The sequence below is a fragment of the Amblyraja radiata genome, chromosome 6 (genome assembly GCF_010909765.2).
Source record: "Amblyraja radiata isolate CabotCenter1 chromosome 6, sAmbRad1.1.pri, whole genome shotgun sequence".
Lineage (NCBI taxonomy): Eukaryota > Metazoa > Chordata > Chondrichthyes > Rajiformes > Rajidae > Amblyraja > Amblyraja radiata.
The window spans coordinates 52,591,320-52,606,098 of record NC_045961.1 but is presented as its reverse complement, the minus strand read 5'-3'; the positions used below and the strand labels follow the sequence as shown (position 1 = coordinate 52,606,098).

The window sequence follows — 14,779 nt, the reverse complement described above, 5'->3', positions numbered from 1 at the left end:
ACTCGTACGAGCCGCTACGAGACATCCACGAACTCCTACGGACATTCTCTGAGTTCGAATCAGGGAAAAACCCGGGAGAACTCTTGAATTACCTCGTACAGTGGGACTGGCCCTTAACTCCAACACTTTGTGTCCTTCCGATTTTTTTTTTTTCTTCTCACTGATCTATTGTGTGGTCATACGTCGCACTATTTGACCAAAGTGTCCTATGATTGAAAATTTGCTACACCACACTGCATGAATCACAGATTTTCAGAAATAAAAGTGAATATATATATATAATAGGGGCAAATTCTTGCATCAATTGAATGATGCATATGCTTTTAAGCAGATGTCTGGTAGAAACATTCTTGTTTGGGCCATTATTGGAATTCAATTCTCTGCTCTGCTTTAATCTCTAAAAATGTGTTGATTTAATAAGTCGTTGAATGCAGTCTTTGATATAACAGGAATCACTGACTTTAGATCAAATATTGAGACAAACCTAATCTGAATCTACATTGAAGAAAGTGGTGGGTGAATGGATAGTCCACAGGATGAAATTCAGATTCAGATAGACTCTTTACTGCTTAGAGATTGTGAATCAGATCTTAATTTAGAATGTATTTGAATGAACAGCCTTTGTGCGAGTTACTATGCTACGAGGCACTTATTAAACACATTGGCAGGCAGATAGCAATGGCCTTCTCCCACATGGGCCATGGGAGCTTTCTTATCTTGCTGTAGCAGAAGGTGCTACAAGTTTCCTGTGCAAAATCACGGTATATGCTGCTTTCCTCTTGTTGTTTTAGTTTCCTCCCCCAAGTAAGACCATTCCCAGCAGCACAATTGTCTCTCACTCTTCAAATGTGGTGCAATGTATTTCCCTTAAGTGCCTGATTAGTGCTTGAGACTCAATCAATCCTAAACATTCCATTGCAACCACAATGGTGACAAATATTTTTTCAAGGTTTAAATTGCTACAACAGCCATGCCCTTTTTACATTGCCATGAGAAACTGGTAGTGGGATAAAATTAAATTGTGTTATTTGTTTAAAAGAAATATGAATATAAGTTCACAATTAATTTTCAATATTATAATTATACTTTGTCCAATACCCATTATTTTTCCAATATTTATAATAATTACTTATATTACAATCCTTTCAGATGATTCCTTGTGAAGGCTTTCTATAAGGAAAAATAAAGATTTAATTAGTGTCACAAAGACTCAAACAGCCAAGAATGGACCTTTCCCTGAAATGTGGGTGTACCCTTAGGGCACAAGTAACCAGAGCTGCACAATTTAGGGCCCAAACTGAGCAAGTGCTGTGTTCAGATTGTAGATCAGCAGAGCATAGAATGTGGAGACACAAGCAACTGCAGATGCTGAAATCATAAGGAAAGTACAAAGTGTTGGAGGAACTTGAAACATCGTCTTTCCATCCTCTCCTTAAAATGTCACCTATTCATTTCCACCCACAAGGCATGTGTTTTCCTCGGAGATCAATTATTTGGGGTGGGGGGGGGGGTTCAGGGGAAAGTGGCTGAGGGCAAGGTTCGGGGCCAGACATTTGGGGGAATGGATTGGGGCGACCAGTCGTTGAAGGGATTGATCAGGAATAGCTTAGTGCAGGATGGATCAGGAACACCTATTACACAAATTGACCCAGGATAAGTTGTTAAAAGAATGGATCGGCGATGGTTTGTCCGGGGAATGGATTAGGGATGGATTGTTGGAGGGGACTGTTTGGGGTGTGAGTTTAGGACAGATAGACCAGGGATATTTTGATGGGGACGATGCATTGCAGACGGACACAAAGGAGATAGACAAACTAGTATTTATAGTGGATGGGGTGTGTAAACTGTCATTAAGATAGGAGATTATAGGAGGGAAGTAGGGGGAAATGAATTGGAGACCAGTGGATGGATTGATTGGATGGGTTCCTGAAGAGTGAAGATACATAATTCATTTATCTGCCTTGGGATCAAGTCCGATAATTAGATTGAAAGACCATGTAGCTTCAAACATGTCTTATGCTAGCTATTTCATATAACAATGTTATCCAGGTCTGTCACCCTCCATCGCATAGGAACATCACACTTGTCTCAACTGTGAGGTCCAAGGTGTGAGTCAGCCTTATAATCACTGATGCAATTGCCACATCAGTGAGGCATGGATTTACATCATTCACCTACATCTATAGAGTGCTGGTGAGGTCCCAATTAGACACCAGGCTTCTGAAAATTGGCCCTAGATTGTAGTGATTGTCTGCGAAAAGTGTAAACAGGTGACTGATGGTTGGCGTGGACACGGTGGGCCGAAGGGCCTTTTTCCAAGCTGTATATTTCAATCGATCAATCACAAACGTATAAATGATGAGTAGGAATAAGCCAGCCAGCCTCTCTGGGCCTCTCCACTATTAAATGAGGTCAAAGATATTTGGCTGTCATCAGAACTCTGCATTCCCATCCACCTGCTGTAACCTTTTACCTCCTCACTTATCAAGAACCAATCACCTCTACATTAAAACTATTTAGGACATTATTTCCACTGTCCATTGACGAAGAGTGCTCCAAAGGTCCACAAATCTCTCAGAAGAACAGTGTAAGTCATCACTGCTATTAATGGATTACTCCTTATAGTTAAACAGTTCTAGACTCTCTTAGAAGAGCAAATATCTTCTCCACATCCACCCTGTCAAGACCCTTCAGTATCATGTCTATTTCCGATAAATCACCTCTCACTCATTTTTCTAAAGCTCCGACGAATAGAAGCCTAGTTTGTTAGTAAGTAAGTAAGTAAGTAAGTAAGTAAGTTTATTGGCCAAGTATTCACATACAAGGAATTTGCCTTGGTGTCCGCCCACAAGTAACAACATGACATAGTGACAGTTACGAATGACTCAGAAAACACTAAACATTAATAATAATAAAACATTAATGATAAAACACCATTGATCAAGCATGTGAACCAACAAAATACCAGATCAAAGGGAGGCTACGGATTTTGGGCTGTTGAGTAGAGCAACTACTCGTGGATAAAAACTGTTTTTAGTTCTGGCTGTGGCAGCTTTGACAGTCTGGAGTCGCCTTCTAGAGGGAAGTGATTCAAAGGGTTTGTGGCCAGGGTGAGAGGGGTCAGAAATGATCTTGCCCGCTCGCTTCCTGGCCCTTGCAGTGTACAGTTCATCAATGGAGGGAAGGTTGCAGCCAATAACCTTCTCTGCTGATCGGACGATTCACTGCAGCCTCCAGGTGTCGTGCTTGGCGGTTGAGCCAAACCAGACCATGATGGAGAAGGTGAGAACTGACTCTACGATGGCCGTGTAGAATTGGACCATCATTGCCTGTGGAAGATTGTGCTTCCTCAGCTGCCGCAGGAAGTACATCCTCTGTTGTGCCTTTTTGACTGTGGAGTCGATGGTAGCCCCCCACTTAAGGTCCTTGGAGATGATGGTTCCCAGGAATCTAAAAGACTCCACGAATGTGACTGTGGTGTTGTTGATGGTGAGTGGGGTGAGGGGAGGGGGAGCTCTCCTAAAGTCTACAATCAATTCCACTGTCTTGAGAGCTTTGAGCTCTAGGTTGTCGCGATGGCACCAGGTGCGACATTTCCTGTCTGAAGGCAGATTCCTCCCCATCCTTGATCAGTCCAATCAGGGTTGTGTCGTCCACAAACTTGAGAAGCTTGACAGAGGTGTCTGTGGAGGTGCAGTAGTTGGTGTAGAGAGAGTAGAGGAGAGGAGAGAGTACGCAGCCTTGCGGTGCTCCTATGCTGAGCGTTTGCGGGTCTGAGATGTGCTTTCCCAGCCTTCCCAACTCTGGGTCCTGAAAACGTTATCTGAACTGTTTCAAACATATCAAAATCAAACTGTGCAAGACTTTGGTGAGGTGGCACTTGGAACAATTCTGGTTGACTAGCTATAGGAAAAATCTCATTAAGCTGAGAAGGATGCAGAAAATATGCACAAGGATGTTACCAGGACTGGAGGGCTTGAGTTATAAGAAGAGTCTGCATAGGATGAGACATTTTTCCCTGGAACATTGGAGGCTGGGGCACCTTACTCGCCATGGGCAAGTTGGACCAAAGGGCCTGCTTTGTGCTGTTGACTCTTTGACTATAATAGTGAGTTATTTTCTCCATAGGTTAAATAATGGCAGCGTTATTAGGGCTCTTTTGTTTTTACAGGGATTGATACATTGCTTGAAGCAAACTAATAGAACCCAACAGAGGTTTATAAGATCATGAGAGGCATAGCTAAGGTGAATGGTCACATCCCTCTTCCCAGGGTAAGGGAATGTGAAACTCCAGACCATAGTTTATAGTGAGAGGGGAAAGACTTAAAAGAGATCGGAGGAACAGATTTTTTGCATAAAGTGTGGTGGGAATGTCGAATGAGCTGCCAAAAAACTGGCAGAGATTGGTAAATTTATTACGTTTAAAAGACATTTGGAAAGCTACCTGGACAGGAATGGTTTAGAGGGATTTGAGTCAAATGCAGGCAAGTGGGACTAGCTAGGTTAGGCAGCTTGTTCCGTTTAGGTGAGTAAAGGCAAAGGCCATTTTGTAGTGCAGCATGCCACAATGACTCTAAGACTCCATGACAATATTAAACTCATTACTCCAGATCTCCAAAAGCGGTCACACCAGCATTCTATAGAAGTGGAAAATTATGTCTTCCTACGCTTTCCTGATGTGGCAATTGCAATGCTGGTGTAAGGCTGACTCACAGTAAGAGTTCTTGTTGAATTTCTGAAGTGACTCAAAATGATCCAGAAATAGACATTCAGTTACAAAATGTGACAAAACTGCCTTGAACTTGAATCTTTAGGTACTGATTTTTCTTTTGGCATCAAGTACAATTTCTTCGGGAAATCCAAAACTATTTATATGATAGTACCACATCTTGAAAACTGGAGACAGCTTGCAATGCTGTAATCTGAAATAAAAATAACCAACGGCTGGAGGAACTCAATAGATTAGGCAGCATCTGTGGAAACAAAGTGATAGTCAACATTTTGTCTCAAGGGTCTTCACCAACACTGATGCAGGGTCTTGACCCAAACTATTGCCCATCTTTTTGCCTCCACAGATCTGCGGGTTTCTCCAGCAATTTGCTTTTGCTTAGACATACGTAGGTTTGAAGTCACCTGGCCAATTACTAATTGAGAAAATTTGACCTTTTCATGTTCCTTTTCCAGCTTTATTATTTTGCTTCAAGCAATGTATCAATCCCTGTAAAACAAAAAGGTGCTCTACATATAATCATTGATACGGCCATTATTTGACATAAGAGAAAACAACTCACTTTTATGTAATGTCAAAGAGTCATAAAGCACGAATCAGGTCCAAATTACCCAAGATGACTAAGATACCCCACATGCCTGTGTTTGGCCTATATCTCTTTAAACCTTTCCTATCCATGTACCTGTCCAATATCTTTTAAATCTTGTTATGTACCTGCCTCAACTACCTCCTCTGGCAGCTCATTCCAAATACCCACAATGCTCTGTTAAGAGTTAGATTTAGCTCTTAGGGCTAAAGTAATCAAGGGATATGGGGGAAAAGCAGGATCGGGGTACTGATTTTAGATGATCAGCCATGGTCATATTGAATGGTGGCTGGCTCGAAGGGCCGAATGGCCTACTCCTGCACCTATTTTTCAATATTTTAATGTTTTCTATTTAAAACATTGCCCCTCAGATTTCTATTAAATCTTTCCTCTTTTACCTTACACCTATGTCCTCTGGTTTTTGATTCCCCTACCATGTTTAAAAGATTCTGAGCAAACACTCTGATAACTTCAAAATTTTCCAAGGAGTATAAGCAAAACAAAATAAATGATTTTTTGTATCATAAGGTAAATTAGGACAATTGACCTAAAGCCTGGTCAGTGGTGACTATCATAAGGGGGGAAAGAAGATCACGAGAGAGGAGGCACAGAGATTCATGGAGGAAATTGAAGAGCATTGGAATGCAGCAGTCTCTGGTGCCAATGTTGAGAAAAATATATTTCATGTTGGGTTGAACAGCAAGGGTGGTTGATGGTAAGGTGGTGCACGATAGGTCACACTGAGAGACACAACGTTTATGTAGGCAGATAATAGAGCTGTGGAAGATTGAGACCATGAAGAGATTTGAAGGCTTGGGCAAGAATCAGATGGGCCATCTTGGTCGGCATGGACGAGCTGGGTTGAAGCGCATGTTCTGTGCTGTATGATTCTATGACTGTAAGAAATGTAATTTTGAAATTGTAATTGTAATATTTAGTGGCAATCTACGTAGCTAACAAACACTTATTGAAGAAATCGAGAAGTAAAGTTGTGGGAAATTTGGGCATGGGTTTTGAGAAGCAGTAGTTATTCAAGGATGAGGAAAAAGATAAGTTGCAGAAGTGTCATCAGTTTGGGGACACTAGGGGACAAGGACGGTATTTTTGAAGAGGGCAAGAATAATATTAGGTAAAAAAGAATATCAGAAGAAAAGAGGGGCTGCACAGTGGTGCAGCGGTAGAGTTGCAGCCTTACAACACCAGAGACACGGGTTCAATCCTGACCACGGGTGCTGTCTGTACGGTGTTTATACATTCTACCTGTGACATCATTGGTTTTCTCCGAGTGCTCTGGTTGCCTCTCACACTCCAAAGACGTACAGGTTTGTAAGTTAATTGGCTTAGGTGAATTGTAAATTGTCCCTAGTGTGTAGGACAGTGTTAGTACAGGTGGTGATCGCAGGTCGGCAAGGACTCAGTGGGCGTAAGGGTGTGTTTCCACGCTGTATCTCTACAGTCTCAACTATAAAATAAAGTGAAATAGATGTGACAAGCATTCACGATATATTCACAAATGCATAATGTGGAAGGGTTTCAGCCCGAAACGTTGCCTATTTCCTTCGCTCCATAGATGCTGCTGCACCCGCTGAGTTTCTCCAGCTTTTTTTTGTGTACCTTCGATTTTCCAGCATCTGCAGTTCCTTCTTAAACACTATGCATTTAGACTGAAAAAGACACAGGAAACTACCATATCAACCAGCTGGCTCTCCTGGAGTAGACAGTTATCCATCCATTGTGGTGCCAGCCTCTCCACCATGTCCTTAAACCATTTTTTAAAAAGAAAATATCTGTTGTTTCTGTTTCCTGATGATACAGCATTATAAGAAGAATAGTCCCTGGACAACTTGAGTGCAGCCAAATTTTTCTTCTCTAAATGTGATTTATGCGTCTCACCATGTTTGTTACCTTGACGCTTTGAATTGTTGATAGCATGTGATTGATGTGTGCTTCGACTTAATCTGATGTGTGTTAGCATTTGGGACTGTTGTTCCTTCCCACTTTCTTGTGTGTCAGTAGTGACGATAATATGCTGTCACCCGGAGGGGATTACTGATAGCCATTCCACACATGGCCGTGTCCTGGCTACCACCTCAACATAGTATGGTGGGGCTGTAAACTCGATACTGTAAGAAGGAACTCCTATTCACAGCATTAGACTTTATAAATACAGTGCGATACCGAGTCGGTGCCGACCAGCTTTCAACCCGTACACTAGCACTATCCCACATACAAGGGACATTTTACAATTTTACCAAAGCCAAATAACCTACAAACTTGTACGTCTTTGAAATGTGGGAGAAAAAAACCTGGAAAAAAACTAATACAGTCACAAGGAGATTGTATAAACTCCATACAGACAACAGCCATAGTCAGGATCGAACCTGGGGCTCTGGTGCTGTAAGGCAGCAACTCTACCGCTGCACCACTGTGCCACCCCTTCTCCCTTGTGGTCTCCCACTATGCTCCTCAATCTTTATCTATGAGAAGGAGACTTTGAACTTAGTGTTTTATTGCAACATTTTAAGCTTGTGGAGCAGCGATAAAAACATACACGTGCGCACAAACACAGAAATCATTAAATGCTTTTTGCTTTGTTGTCCTTCATTCACCAGGCCAGACATGGCAAACAACATTTCCATTTCATAAATCTGTGCCAATACTGCCCCACTCATATGATTTTTGGGTATTATTTATCTAATAAGAGATTATATTCTTCACCTATCATTTGCAGTGGCGCAGCTGGTGAAGCTGCTGTCTCACAGCGACAGAGACCCAGCTTCAATTCTAATCTCGGGCACTGTCCGTGTGGAATGCTGCATGTTCTCCCTGTGACTGTGTGGGGTTCCTCCAACACCCCAAAGACATGTGGGTTTGTAAGTTAATTAGCCTCTGTAAAATTTCCCTAGTGCGTAGGGGCTGGATGCAAAAGTGGGAACATGGAACTAGTGTGAATCGGTGATCGATAGTCGGCGTGGACTTGGGTCTAAACATAGTTTAGTTTAGTTTAATGATACACCATGGAAATCAGTCTGATGAAGGGTCCTGACCTAAAACGTTATCCATCTATGTCCACCAGAGTTGATGCCTGACCCGCTGCGTTACCCCAACACCTTGTGTCCTTTTATCTAAACTAAACTCAGGTTAACTGGCAAGTACTTCCCTGTGATCTTCCTCCTTTCTTAAGAACAACGTTGCATTTACTACCATTCTAAAATCCCGAAGTTCGGGAAGATCAAAACTAATGCAGTCACTGGCTTAGCAGCAATGTCTTAAAATATGACAAAGATGGCAAAGATCTTAGAGTAATTCAGCGGCTCAGGCAGCATCTCTGGAGAAAATGTGTAAGTGACATTTTGGGTCAGGACCCTTTTTCAGCTTCTGAATCAGAAGAAATCTGAGTATCAATGTTAAAAAAATGAAAAAAAAATGTTTTGGCTGCACTCAGAAACAACGGATATTTAACAAAAATGGTTTAAGGACATAGTGAAGTGGTGGGAACTATAATGGATGGATAATTGTCTACTCCGGAAGAGCCAGCTGATTGATATATTAGTTTCGTGAAAGTCCTTTCAGATGCACAATGCCTCCTCAAGCAGGAGTTCTATATTAAGAGTGAAGAAGCGTCCTGACCCAAAACATCACTATTTTCTCCAGAAATGCTGCCTGACCTGCCGAAATACTCCACCGTTTTGTGTCTATCTTTGGGGTAAAAACATCATCTGCAGTTGCTTTTTATTACATCTTACAATATGATACACAGAGGATGGCAGTATTCTTCTTGGGGGAGGTTCAAAAACAGAGATATACCCTGCAACAGCAGGAACCTAGGAATCCGTCTGAATATACAATGCAAAGGAAGTGGAGAGAGATTGCTGTGTGGGTTCACATCAGGAGTTCGGGCTAAGTCATGCATCATATCAGTTTGTTCAGGAACCTCACGTTTGTAACCAAGTTCCAAGATGCCACATTCTATAATTCTGAATCCCTCCCACCTTCACCTATGTCAACATATTACCTGAACGCTTTGTTACCTCACCCCTCTTCTAGCTTTCTTCTCCCCCCTACAATCAGTCTGAAGGTCTTGTCCCAAACGTCACCTATGCTTATTCTTCAAAGATGCAACCGTTTCCAGTTGAGTTCCTCCAGCACTTTGTGTCCTTTTGGGCAAAAAAGATTTATTTGATATCTGCTGTTTTTCCCTTTATTGATTTCTCCTGTCCCTAACTGTAATAAAGCAAATTGTTTCATTATTCATATCTATAGAATCCTTTATGATTTCGTTATGTATTTATTGCTGGCTTTCTTCATTTTTCAAATTTTTTGGTCTGTTTATCAATTTCTTAGTCATCATTTATTGAATTTTAAAATCCACCCCAGCCTCAGGATTACTATCATTTTTGACAAAATTGCAATACTATTCCTGTAATCTACTATAATCTTTAATTGATTTTGTTAATTGTGTTGTGGAGTGTTTGTTCCATAAGTGAATTGTTGTATAAGGAATGGTGCAGCACGGTGGCGCTGCAGTAGATTTGCTTCCTTATAGCGCAGATCCATCTTCAATCCTGACTATCAATGCTATCTGTACGGAATATGTACGTTCTCCATGTGACTGTGTGGGCTTTCTCCGGATGCTCCGGGTTCCTCCCACATTCCAAAAAAGTACAGGTTGGTAGGTTTAATTGGCTTTGGTAAAAAATTGTAAATTGTCCCTAGTGTGTAGGATAGTGCTAATGTACGGGGATTGCAGGTCGGCATGGACTTGGAGGGCTGAAGGGCCAGTTTCCCTGCTGTATCTCTAAACTAAACATAAAGCTGGGTGACAGTGTGAACTGTGAGGAGGATGCTAAGAGAATGCAGGGTGACTTGCACAGGTTGGGAGAGTGGGCAGATGCAGATTAATGTGGATAAATATGAGGTTATCCACTGGTAGCGAAAACAGGAAGGCAAATTATTATCTAAATGGTGTCAAGTTGGGAAAAGGGGAAGTACAACGGGATCTGGGGGTCCTTGTTCATCAGTCAATGAAAGTAAGCATGCAGGTACAGCAGACAATGAAGAAAGTAAATGGCATGTTGGCCTTCATAACAAGAGGAGTTGAGTATAGGAGCAAAGAGATCCTTCTGCAGTTGTACAGGGCCCTAGTGAGACCACACCTGGAGTATTGTGTGCAGTTTTGGTCTCCAAATTTGAGGAAGGACATTCTTGCTATTGAGGGAGTGCAGCATAGGTTCACAAGGTTAATTCCAGGGATGGAGGGATGAGAGAATGGCGCAGCTGGGCTTGTATACTCTGGAATTTAGAAGGATGAGAGGGTATCTTATTGAAACATATAAGATTATTAATGGTTTGGACATGCTAGAGGCAGGAAACATGTTCCCGATGTTGGCAGAGTCCAGAACCAGGGGCCACAGTGTAAGAATAAGGGGTAAGCAATTTAGAACGGAGATGAGGAAACATTTTTTCACACAAAGAGTTGTGAGTCTGTGGAATTCTCTGCTTGGTGGGGGCCAGTTCTCTGGATGCTTTCAAGACAGAGCTAGATGGGGCTCTTAAATATAGCCGAGTCAGGTGATATGGGGTGAAGGCAGGAACGGGGTACTGATTGTGGATGATCAGCCATGATCACATTGAATGGCGGTGCTGGCTCGAAGGGCCGAATGGCCTAACTCCTGCACCTATTGTCAATTGTCGATTGTCTAAATTAAACTATAAAGAATGTATACATTGCAAACTACAAGTTATTTCTTCAAACGTTGTCATGCCTATCTGCTATCATTTTTTCAACCCCGTTGCCCTAATCTACTCGATGCAATTTATCCTTTCCATCCATATTAAGACCATATTTTCAGATTTAACTGAAGCATTCTAAATGTCATTCCAAAATTGTAATGATCATGTTTCTTTATTGCTAGGTTATTAATTAACTCTGTCTCAAAACACAATGTCAATTCTAAAATAGCCTGTTCCTCACGTGGTTTCTTAGTACTGATTTAAAACCTTAATTAAATGCAATCAAAAAATTAATTCAAGGCACTATCACTGCATTTATTTTATGCCTAGACTCATTTACTGATTTATAAGCTGCCTGACCTAAATACTGCTACATGATGTATAGGCAACTCTCATCAATGTACACTATTGTTTCTTTGTTCTACCTAAGCTGATTCTACATGTTTTTCTAAACTAAGGTTCATTCACTCCACTGTCCTTTATTTTCAGAACCACCTCCTTGTCAATTCACTAATTCCCTACCCCTTCCCATTGCCCATCACAATTGAACTCCAGTTCCCCTGGCCCTTGACTCCAGCCCATCTGTTCTAAAAGTTATGACATGTTAAATTTAGTTAGCAATCTCTCTTCAAAGGTTATTAGCATCAAGCCTCCGTCATACACAAAACATGATCATTGCTAAGTTTGTCACACCTCATGGGGAAGAACGCAAGAACAGAACAGTGAGACTTGAAATATAATCAATGGAAAGCCTTAGTCAATATAGACTGTGCAGGCCGCTGATGGAGCTGATTATATTTTTAATACAGATCCAAACTTTTACTAACTCATTTTTACTAACTCTTTTAATAAATTTAATGAATGTTGTAAAGCTTTCCAGTATTTTGATAACTTTTCAAAAACGATGTGATTGTATGAAACTTTATGTTTTGGACTTTTTTATATGTTTGGTACCATTTACGAATTAGTTTCTTAATAGTATTCCTTTTACAATCAGTAACTTTAATATTATAAGCAGTGACCTGATTTAAGGAGAGGCCATGTAAGCAGTTTATCATTAATATAATGACTCTTAAATGCTGTTTCCAGATGTGAAGCATACTCAGAGACCAAAAGCAGCATTGTTTCTCTGGCTCCACTTGGCAGCAGCACCAACGTAACTGGAAATAAGATTCACGTCATTAATGAAAGAGTAGAATTACTGGAAGGGAAAAATAAGGTATTTAAAGAATTAAATGCATTTACAGATATGTACATACTAACAAATATTGTTTCAAATACTTTGAAAATGTAACATGTTTTAACCTGAAGTGAGATTTATTTAAGAATTTTGGAGATTCTTTTCTGTGATATTCTCCTTCCATTTCTCTACCTCCTGCATACATACACCGTTCATCCTTGGCTAGGCACCTGTTACAAGACGAATTCTTAAGCCACACCACAACCAAAACTCACAAACAATCATACCTTCAGCAAGGTGAATCATTTGACCTACAGGTGTATATGTAGATACATTTGTGGGGGTTAATATTTATTAGTGGTTAATAAATCAAATCTATTTTTAGAAAATAAATGTAAGTTTACTTTTTAGTTTCTGCCCATGTTCCACTGGAAATGGATTGCTAAACTTTCCATATATATTATGGACCTGGATCTAAACCCAGAACCAATAGATGCAAGTCTTAAAAGGTGATCTGCCTCATACGACAGAGACCCAGAATTGATCCTGATCTCGGCTACTGTCCGTGTAGAGTTTGAACATTCCTTGTGACCATGTGGATTTCCTCTGGGTGCTCCAGTTTTTTTCCACATCTCAAAGACATACAGCTTTGTAGGTTAATTGACCTCTGTAAATTGGCCTCTAGTGTGTAGGGAGTGGATGAGAAAGTGGAACATGGAAGAAGTGTGAATGAGTGATCAATGGTCAGCATATACTCGATGGGCTGAAGGACCTGTTACGGTGCTGCATCTCTAAACTAAATTAAGAGTATAGCACAAAACATGAAAGTACATTTTTCAAATGTACTAAATATTTAGTTAATTGTTGACATTCACAAAGGCATGGTGTTACTAACAATTTATAGGACAGGTGAAAACCTGTGAAGACTTGGGGTGGCACTGTGGCGCAGTGGTAGAGTTGCTGCCTGCAGCTCCAGATACCCTGGTACAATCCTAATCTCGGGTGCTGGCTGTATGGAGTTTGAACGTTCTCCTCATGACCATGTAGGTTTGTAGGTTAATTGGCTTCAGTAGAAATTGTAAATTGTCCCTAGAAGGTAGGATAGTATTAGTGTACGGGGATCGCTGGTCAGCGTGGACTCAGTGGGCCAAAGGACCTGTTTTTGTGCTGTATCTCTAAACAAAACTAAATTAAATTAAAAAGACCAACTTATCACTATACTTTGTATTAAGATTCACAGTGTTCCACCTCACTCACCTGATTTGTCCAAGTTGCCTCCAGGGAAAGTAAAAATCTAGTTTAATCTTGAGAAAGAAAATCTGTATAATTTCTCTGACGATGCAGATAATTTTTAGTCTGTGGGAAAGTAAAAAGTTAAAGTTCCATCTCGAGGAAAAAATCTGGATAATTTCTGGGATGGTTCAAGATAATTTTGGGAACTGTGTTAACATTACTTTTTTATTAATTATCAGCTCAACCATAGTGTAATTTTCACCATCAGCTGGGGATTGGATCATTTATCGTTAGGAGATGCAGGTCATAATCGTATTGTAGTTTAAGGAATTTTGCTGGCTCCAAATTAGCTGTTGCATGTTCTACAGTACAATACCTTTCAAAATGTTATTGCATGTAAGCTACTGCAGGAGTGAAGCCAGTGTATAAATCATAGAGGCACACAGCACAGAAGCAGGCCCTGCAGCCAAACTTGCCCATTCCAACCATGATGTGCCATTATGCTAGTCCTACATCTATGCTAGACCCATATCCCTCTAAACCTATCCTATCCATGAATGGAAGTTTTTTTGGTATAATTCTCACACTATTCAGTGGATCACTGTTCAAGTTGTTCAAATGGATAACTGTAGTTGAATTTGGGTTTCACACTTCCACAAGTGCTGTCGTGAAATTAGAAATGTCAAGAATGTATATGAGGAACACATACACTGCCAGAGCTTTCTCAGCAGAAGATATGTTTTCTTAGTATTATCAAACTGTTGTTTTTTTTATTATGTATATGCATAACACACAATATCTGCAATTTTCCATTCAGGATGTTGCATCTATATACTATTAAAAGTCTTGTCTTGTTTGTCTGTCTGTCTGTCTGTGAGATCAAGGAACTATGCCAAAACGGTACACAATAGTGCGAACATTTTTGCAGAATCTTACTCAGCTCTTCCCCCCGCGGCCGTTAGTATCAAGTTTCTTCATATCTGATGTTATATTTCACGTTATTGATATTTAAAGTTAAAAAAAAGCCAACCTTGAAAATAATATTTGCCTGTGAGTGGGAGACTTTTCTAGCAGCTTCCAGTGATGATGTCACAATGGCATCTCACAGTCGTCCAATCACAATTTACACAAGCTGCCGTAAAGATTTCGAAAACAGAAAATGACATCACAATGTGATCTCTGCTGCCATTACAGAAGCTATGAGAGTTCACGGAGTGGGGGATGGGAGGAGAAGATATATTATTTAAATATTGTCTTTAGTGGGGGAGTGCAAAAGTGGAGAGGTGAGGGAGGGAGTGACTGCGGGTAGGGAAAAGGA

General features: G+C 40.7%; 1 protein-coding gene across 2 annotated transcripts in view; it reads left to right on the top strand.

Annotated features, from left to right (window-relative positions):
• flt1 (fms related receptor tyrosine kinase 1) overlaps positions 1-14,779 on the top strand; it is a 135,644-nt gene that overhangs the window by 53,849 nt on the left and 67,016 nt on the right. For both annotated transcript variants that reach the window (XM_033022838.1, XM_033022837.1), the window contains exon 11: positions 12,138-12,267. In XM_033022838.1, the coding sequence (XP_032878729.1) occupies positions 12,138-12,267 (130 nt within the window). The remainder of the gene's footprint in view (positions 1-12,137; positions 12,268-14,779) is intronic.